This window comes from Trichogramma pretiosum, unplaced genomic scaffold, assembly GCF_000599845.2.
Source record: "Trichogramma pretiosum strain Unisexual culture from Peru unplaced genomic scaffold, Tpre_2.0 scaffold124, whole genome shotgun sequence".
NCBI lineage: Eukaryota > Metazoa > Arthropoda > Insecta > Hymenoptera > Trichogrammatidae > Trichogramma > Trichogramma pretiosum.
The window spans coordinates 282367-291039 of record NW_019640803.1 but is presented as its reverse complement, the minus strand read 5'-3'; the positions used below and the strand labels follow the sequence as shown (position 1 = coordinate 291039).

Sequence of the window (8673 nt, the reverse complement as noted above, 5' to 3'; positions counted from 1 at the left end):
TTGACTAGAAAATCTTAATAAATGTCTATTGACATTGTTTACATAATTACAAGTATTTTTTTTTATGACGCCACCTATTGAACTAATTCCCATTTTCCAAGTGCTTGATTTATGCCGCTGAATGAGTTTATTCGTCGATACGAGGTGAGACAAAACTTATTACTCATGGGTCTTTGAACTAAATAACGTCAATGCTGAATTTTCTCAATAAAAAGAAGTAGCTCGAACCATTGTCTATTCAGTTTCCAATCCAATGCTGTTGGTCGCAACACCGGTGGTCATCGTGCAACAACGAAAATACAACGCAACATTTTGTACAGTAAGTCGATCGTATGCGATTAAGATTCAAAAATTATTCTTGTCCCGTAAAATTTTTACTCGCGAACGAGAAAGTGAATCATCAATTAAAAGCACGGATTCGCGTGCTATTTTCGTACGATGCGAAAGTTTTTTTTCTCTCTCAATTTCATCGCACGTAAGTAAGTTTACATTTTATATTTTATTGATCGATGAATGAAATCGTATAGAGATTATTTCTCTGCGCGTAACCCGCGCGTCGTCGCGAAAAATTGCAATTCCGATTAACGGGCCATATACGGGTTCACCGGCACAAAATTGTGTCAACGGTGTATACGATTATCGCGGTATATAAAATATACCAATGCCGCACTGCCGACAAGATGTTGTGTACGCTCTCTCGTACACAATTTATGTTTTGCCGATTAAACGCGGCGAAGATACGTCGTTGTATACGCACGTGCGTGTCTGTCTGGCCTACCTGCCTACCTGCCAAGACGAGCAGACGACTCGGTGGTGTTTGCGTTCATAAAACTCGGTAAATACATAGCAGACGCTTCTACCGTGTGCTATATACAGCGAGCGCAAAGGGCAGATCGGAGAGGGGGAGATGCGGACGAACTCGGCGTCGTCGAGGCTCCGGAGTGCATGTCGTCGTTAGCGAGGAGCGTCTGCTGCTCCTCGATTTTCGGAGTCGGAACGAGCGTACACGTTGACGTTGAAATGAAAATTTGCTGAACAAGCATCGATGGAATTTCGCTTTGTGTACGTACATAGTGGGGTTATCAATTCGAATGTGTCACGCGTGCGCATCATCCTGCAGCTTTTACACGTAGGCAAGCTCGGCAGTATTTACTTGCTCTGCATGTGGCTGCTCTCCGCTGACATAGGTTGTGAACTTGAACGTGCCAGTATTGTCGACAAGTTGTACAGTATAATCGCGATGCATTTGTTTACGACCGCGTTTAAATGCCCGTACGACGATGGTGGTAGATGTTTAAAGGGACGCACGTACGCGATACGAGCAGAAGAAGGCACGCATCATTGTCGACGACGTAGCACGGAGTGATGGTTCACGACGAAAAGTGCACGGAGAAAGAAGAAGAGCAGAAAAAAAGGAGCACGAGTAAACGCGCATTTACGCGCGTCGGTGATGGTAGTTGTAATCGATGACCATCGCTCGCTGCCGCGGATCAGTGTATGATCCACTCACCGAGTTCGAGTTGTTGTTGTGATACACATATATATCGGCGGTGAAAGCGCCGACGACGACGACACATTATATACATTTACGTAGCCACGCGGACTTTCGTTTTCGTGTATATCATTATTATGTACACACGCGCACACACATGCTCGTGTCTTAATGTGCGCGTCTTACACCGCCGCATGCCATGAGACTTTTGAAAGCGCCTGCCTCTGGCCTGCTCTACAGCAGTAGCAGCAGTCAGCGACGCTGCCAGAAACAGCTGGGATCGCCGAGTAATACTAGTAGTTGTAGCAGTAGTAGTAATTGCGGCTGCGAGTACGCTACTACCGCGCATACGACGACTTGCAGCAGCAGCAGCAGCAGCAGCAGCAGCAGCAGCAGTAGTAGTAGTTGACTGCTGCTACTGCTCGACTCGGTGTTGTGTGCCAGTGTGTATAAGGTGTGCACGCGACAAATCCTCGTAGATACTTTATAAGTTATGCAGTCCAGTGCCGTTCGGAGTCGATAGTCGCTCGTCGTGCGCGGTATTTAACGCTTCAGGCACGAGCACATTTTTTTGGAGCGCGATCGATCGTACACGTTATTAAGCAGCAGCTGTGCAAACGACAACAACGATCGCGTATAAACAAACCCGACTGGAAGATTTATCGCGGGGGACGAGTGCGAGTGTCATCATCACCCAGTGCCACGTTCGTTTGCCCTCCCAAAAAGCTCCACACAGTCCGTGTAGAGTAGCCGGATGACATTGACGCGAAATCGTCGTCAACTCGCTGTCGCTATCTCAACAACTGCAACAACAACAACAACAACATGACCAGCAACGGTCTCAGCTTCGTGCCACCTGCCAAACGACCCGCCACTGCGGTACGTTCGTAATAATCATTGTCATTTTATCATTAAGTTTAACTATATGCGATGGTTGTGATTATTATGCGCCGGACTTGCAGCAGCTTAATTAGTCTTATGTGCAAGTCGGGATACAATAGAAGGACTTTGCGATCGATTTTTATATAGGGGGTAGTTGGTGTCAAAAGCACAATAGTATTGGAAATTAAAAAAAAAACAGTGACAGGTGTGCATAAGTAGTTATTAGTAATTATAGTCCTCGACGTGTGCACGAGTTTGCGCATGTATTATATTCCTCTTTCTCTCTCTCTCTCTCTCACGCGCGCGCGCGCAAAATCCAACGCGGCACTTTGCAACTCGATCCGAAGGCTTATCGTATTCTTTAGATAATACAAAGCGCCTCGTGTATGCAAGCGCGGCTTCCACGCGCGAGCTTTTTTTTTATAGCGCGAAATTTCAATCGCGCGTACTACAAGCTTCTTGTGCGGTGTCGCACGAATTTCATTCGTGACGAGTCCGGTAATTCATTTTTCAAAAACATATCATCGTACACGTAGGTTTTTTTGATTGGCTGCAAAAGCATATTATACACGCATGCTTCTGTCCGCGTTATGTGTCACAGCGAGCATAAGTATACAATGTACCGTTATGAGCTCGTATTTTTTTCTTCTCCTTTCGTACTTTTTTTTCATATTGATGAAATTTCACCGGCCACTCGCGAGCGGCAAACTCCGGGCATCGTCGCTCAACGAGAAAACCATAATATAATATGCGAGTTTCGTTATAAATATCCGGAATAAAATAATCGCAGGCACATCCGCGCGCACTCGTTACACGACTCGCGTGTGTGTAAATATGTGTGTGCGTGTGTGTAGATTATATTATACGTCGCTTATTTCAGCTACTTTCGCTTTTTTATACATGCGGAATCGCGAAAACAGCTTAGAGAGAGAGAGAGAGAGAGAGATAGTTATGATGTTGCGCGTATGTAACGTAATCTACGGCGTATTTTATAACATCGACTTTTCGCCTCGATTATGCAATGAAGAAAATAAAAAAAAATAAAAATATATAATGCTCCGTATAACGAGCATTTTAACTGTCTTATATTATTATTTTCATTGATTCGTGAAGATCAATTACTAATTTTAAGTACCTACTTAAAAGAGAGAAATCTCGAAAGATTCCCCCATCGATCGGTTCAATGTACCGCGATTGCTCAAATTCGAGTCAAACGCGTTTTTTATTATAAATTATTCATCCTCTATAAAATAAGTTATTGTATACATTACGCGCGTCTAATGTTCGATTCAGGCCACGCCGACAATTGATACGCTCAAATGAATCAAGGTGCACACGCACACACACACGAGAGAGGCGCGTACATTTCACGCTAAAAATCACTCGAGCGTGTGCGAGGGTTTATATGATACAGCACGTATATTATTATACAAGTTGTCAGCGAGACTCGCGGCATTCGCGGTTATTCTTTTTTTTTTTATTTACGAGTATAATACATAAACGCGTTACTGGAAAAAATTAAAAAAAAAGAATAATAATCTTCGCGATTGTTCGCGTTGTGTAAAACTTGCACACGAGTGTACAATTATTATAATTATTTAAATATACTTAACGTTCGCACGACGATAAAATAACAACTAGAACGTTCCAAGCGATGATGTATTAACAAAAAAAAAAAGAAGCTCCAAAATTGTATTGAACCTTCCAAAACGCAACGATTGATAAGGCATTTTCCGATTAATTACTTTCAACGATGAATCGAAATGATGTAACGCGCGAAACGTCAAATTCATTGAATTTATTTTATAATTCGTTGCGGAGTATAGGTTTTTTTCTGCTCGCGCGAGTACTACCAGATTTTCTCGATCCGAAGTGAAACTTCGGAATATCGCCGAATTTGGTAATTATTGGAACACACATACTTTCGCACGTGTATTTACTTCCACTTCGCACATGATCTTGCACTTTCTATTTCCTTAGCATCCTTACCCGAGATCGCTGACCTACTTTCTATAAGTTTTTTTTTCGAGAAACGCAAATTGTTTTGAGGACGTTTAAAGATCTCGTTATCAAGCCTTATCTCAATGATTTTCTTAATTATAATTCTAAAAATAATCGTTTTAGTCGGAATGAAAAAAGATGAACTATTCTAAATTTAGATTTGAATTTTGAACGACATTGCATATGTGCATGTAGCAAGTGCAAGAGAAACGAAAAGCAGTGCGCGATCTCGCTAGAAATCTGATTGCGGGTAAACGTTGATACAATAATTGATTGTATATACTTGAGATGTTTGCTTATAGAATCGTTCGATAATTTTCAGTATCTATGTTCCGGCAAGAGTTTATCTTGCCACTTGTTTTTCAAGAGTATAACAAATCTCTTAAACATCTGTACTGTCAAAATTCGAAAGAGAAGATTTATGTTATTCTTGTACTCATATCACTGATATAGCCGCAAGTAGATGCGACACTTTTTCTTAATTCAAATTGAATTAATTGATGTACAAATAAATTTAAATACACGTATAAATTTTATGTAGCAATCTAAAGAAGCGTATCATCAAATTATTAAAATGATATGTTTATGTCAGAAAAAATTTACACTATTAGAATTTTTATAATATAATAAATAATAGGTGACTTTGAAAAAAGTCAAAATTGAATCAACGTGTCTCGAAGTACAGTATAACAATGCAATAATCATGTATATCAGTGTATGATCATAACTTATTACGACGTCTAACGCTCGAAGCATCACAGCCCAGTTTGCAGTAGTGCACATGAATTTTTACAAGTGAATCACAATTTGAAAAAAAAGAAAAAAAATTATACACAAAAGATTGGCCGGTAGGTATTTCCACTCGAATATTGGTATGCTTTATCAGATGGAATTATTTTCCTGTGATAAGGCTGTATTTAATCGTACGAATTCGTGCGCATCCCAGTCAGTTGGTCTCTGAAACTCGGCTTGGCAAGATGCCGTCTCAGCAGTCGTTATGGGGAAAATGGCGAAACGGGGCCTCGTTCGATGTAAAAAAGAAAAATCCAAAAAATGATACGTTATATCACACAGCGATGGAGTCATTACATTTTCCGTCTTTTTTTTTTATTGTTGCAGATGTGCGCGAACGTGTCGTTCCAGGCGCACCACGTGTCACGTCAGAAGCGCGGCGAGACGCTGGGCAACGGTCGCGGCTTTCGCGGCTGCACCGTCTGGCTGACCGGGCTCTCCGGGGCCGGCAAGACCAGCATCGCCTTCCAGCTGGAGGCCTTCCTCGTGGACAACGGCATACCGGCCTACGGCCTCGACGGCGACAACGTGCGCACCGGCCTGAACAACAATCTCGGCTTCTCGCCCGAGGACAGGCGCGAGAACATCCGTAGAGTGGCGGAGGTCGCCAAGCTGTTCGCCGACAGCGGCCAGATCTGCCTGTGCAGCTTCGTCTCGCCCTTCGAGGAGGATCGAGCGATGGCCCGACAGATACACAAGGACTTCGATCTGCCGTTCTTCGAGATATTCGTCGACACGCCGCTGGACGTCTGCGAGGCGAGAGATGTCAAAGGTAAGGGGGGAGAAAAAAATTAATATAATCTCGAGCTTGCACGAGTCTGATCGTGTGTGTACGATACACTTAAAAAAGTGTAAGATCGTTAAAAAATCGAAATGTCATACCGCGCGATAAAGACCACACTCGTCGTCGTCGTTGTACACGCGCGCGCTATCTCGTCGACACGCATAAACAATTGGAACTAATAAACACTCGAATCGAATTTTTATAGTTTTTTTAATACCGATCACCGTGACATATATTAATACAATAATATAGGTATACCGCACGGGAGGGCATTTAATTTCCGCAAATCCATTAACCGATAATATATTACGGCCATTGTGTGTGTGAAGCTCAAATAAAAATATTGGATCTAGATTATCGGCGAGGATAGCTGACGCCACCGGAGCATCGGAGCGGAGTATATCGTAAATAATTGATCAACAAATGTATCATAGATTCGCGCTCGCGATTACGTACTCTGTGTATTCTGAACTCCACTCCGCAACTGCATCGCGACCTTGAATCTATATCATCGACAAATAGAGATACACGCGTACACACGAGTTTTTCCGATCGGTCTTGAACCAAAAAACAAAAAAAAAAAAAAAAATATGTCTTCGCAGGTCTGTACAAAAAGGCGCGCCAGGGCTCGATCAAGGGCTTCACGGGCATCGACCAGATGTACGAGCGGCCCTCGAATCCGGACCTCGTCGTCACCACGGAGAACTGCTCGCTGCTCGAGTCGGCCCAGCGCGTCGTCAAGTTTCTCCAGGACAAGCGCGTCATACCGCAGGACGTGACGCCGAGCGACGGCCGCGTGCCCGAGCTCTTCGTGCCCGCCTCGAGGCTGGCGGAGGTGCGCGCCGAGGCCGAGAAGCAGCTGCCCGGTCTCGAGCTCACGGACTACGACGCCCAGTGGCTTCAGGTGCTGTCCGAGGGTTGGGCCGCCCCGCTGCAAGGCTTCATGCGCGAGGATCAGTACCTGCAGGTGCAGCATCTCAAGTGCCTCGTGTACGACGGCAAGGAGGTCAATCAGTCGGTGCCGATCGTGCTGCCCGTGAGCGACAAGGACAAGGATCGCCTCGAGGCCGCCTCGGCGGACGTGGCGCTGCTGCATCGTGGCCGCGCGGTGGCGGTGCTGCGCTCGCCCGAGTTCTATCGTCATCGTCGGGAGGAACGCTGCGCCTGGCAGTTCGGCACCACTAATCGGGGCCACCCGAGCGTCGATCGCGTCATGGCCTCGGGCGAGTGGCTGCTCGGCGGCGAGATCGAGGCCCTGGAGCGCGTCAGGTGGCACGACGAGCTCGACGCCTACCGACTCACGCCCAACGAGATCAGGTCGCGCTGCCGCGAGATGCGGGCCGACGCCGTGTTCGCCTTCCAGCTGCGCAATCCCATACACAACGGCCACGCGCTCCTCATGCAGGACACGAGGAAGCGACTGCTCGAGCGCGGCTACAAGAATCCGGTGCTGCTGCTGCATCCGCTGGGCGGCTGGACCAAGGACGACGACGTGCCCCTGCTGACGCGCATGCAGCAGCACAGGGCCGTCCTCGACGAGGGCGTGCTGGACAAGGACTCGACCCTGCTGGCCATCTTTCCCAGTCCGATGATGTACGCCGGCCCCGTGGAGGTGCAGTGGCACGCCAAGGCGCGCATGAACGCCGGCGCCAATTTCTACATCGTCGGTCGCGATCCGGCGGGCATACCCCATCCGGACAAGTCGGCCACGCCCGACGGCAACCTGTACGATCCGACCCACGGCGCCCGAGTGCTGTCGATGGCCCGTGGACTCGAGAGCCTCGAGATCATACCGTTCAAGGTCGCCGCTTACGACACGGCCAACAAGCGCATGTCCTTCTTCGACCCGAGCCGCAAGCAGGACTTCGACTTCATATCCGGCACCAGAATGCGAAGTGAGTTTTTGTCAGCTTTGATGCTAAAAACTTTTTTTTTTTTCGTTGTCGTTGTTATTTTTACAAATTTGTTTTATTTCGTGTCTACGCAGATTTGGCGAAAACCGGACAACTGCCACCGGACGGATTCATGGCGCCGGCCGCGTGGAAGGTACTCGCCGAGTATTATCAAGGGACTCAAAAGCAATGATCCGGAAGTATTTTTATAATATTGTCGATATTTTTATACAGAATTTAAACACAATGTACTTTTTTGCAAAGTAAATCGATTTACGCGCGACGACGGCTGCTCTCTCGCCGCCGCGTACACGCGAAGCAATTTTTTAAAAAGCGACGATTCAATCGTCGTCTCTCTTTTTTCCATTGATGTCGAGTCAAGAGCTAGACGGATTTTTTTACATATTACTATTGTAAATCGCACATATTTTCGCTTCTCGCTATCTTCAGCTATATGTCGTAGCCTCAAGTTGATTATAAAACGAAGTTGGTAGAGTATATTAAAAGAAAAAAAAATGGTATTTACATTAAATTGTACCGAGTTAAGTAAAATGCATATATTTTATATACATTTAAATGTTTAAGACTTTTGTTATAATATAATTTATCACTGTTTGTAAAGTTGAACGTATCAAGAGATAAAAAAAATTATATTATATATTCATTTATGTAATTTTAATTAATAAAAATCAAATGTAATAACATACTGCTAATATACGTCATTAAACTGTACATATTGTACATCCAAATTTTATTGTAAAAATTATGATGTTTATTGTTCAAATACATTTAAAAATTTGAATCAACTATTCACCAAATTCTCTTGGAAT

General features: G+C 44.9%; 1 protein-coding gene across 2 annotated transcripts; it reads left to right on the top strand.

Annotated features, from left to right (window-relative positions):
• Window positions 1-982: 982 nt before the first annotated feature.
• On the top strand, window positions 983-8661 carry LOC106651894 (bifunctional 3'-phosphoadenosine 5'-phosphosulfate synthase). 2 transcript variants are annotated; one of them, XM_014370586.2, is made up of 4 exons: window positions 983-2371; window positions 5495-5939; window positions 6554-7846; window positions 7939-8661. In XM_014370586.2, exons 1-4 carry the CDS (start codon window positions 2318-2320, stop codon window positions 8034-8036), a joined length of 1890 nt encoding a protein of 629 aa, XP_014226072.1. In that variant the 5' UTR covers window positions 983-2317; the 3' UTR covers window positions 8037-8661. The 2 variants fall into 2 exon arrangements, with proteins under 2 accessions (XP_014226072.1, XP_014226071.1); XM_014370585.2 differs by lacking the exon at window positions 983-2371 and adding an exon at window positions 5124-5406.
• The last annotated feature ends 12 nt before the right edge of the window (window positions 8662-8673 follow it).

What these genes read in the sequence shown, in the direction of transcription:
- LOC106651894 (XM_014370586.2), top strand. Translation starts at nt 2,318, where the DNA reads ATGACCAGCAACGGTCTCAGCTTCGTGCCACCTGCCAAACGACCCGCC. An exon ending in CCAAACGACCCGCCACTGCG is followed by an intron (nt 2,372 to 5,494) that starts GTACGTTCGTAA and finishes TTATTGTTGCAG; the next exon opens with ATGTGCGCGAACGTGTCGTT. An exon ending in CGAGGCGAGAGATGTCAAAG is followed by an intron (nt 5,940 to 6,553) that starts GTAAGGGGGGAG and finishes ATGTCTTCGCAG; the next exon opens with GTCTGTACAAAAAGGCGCGC.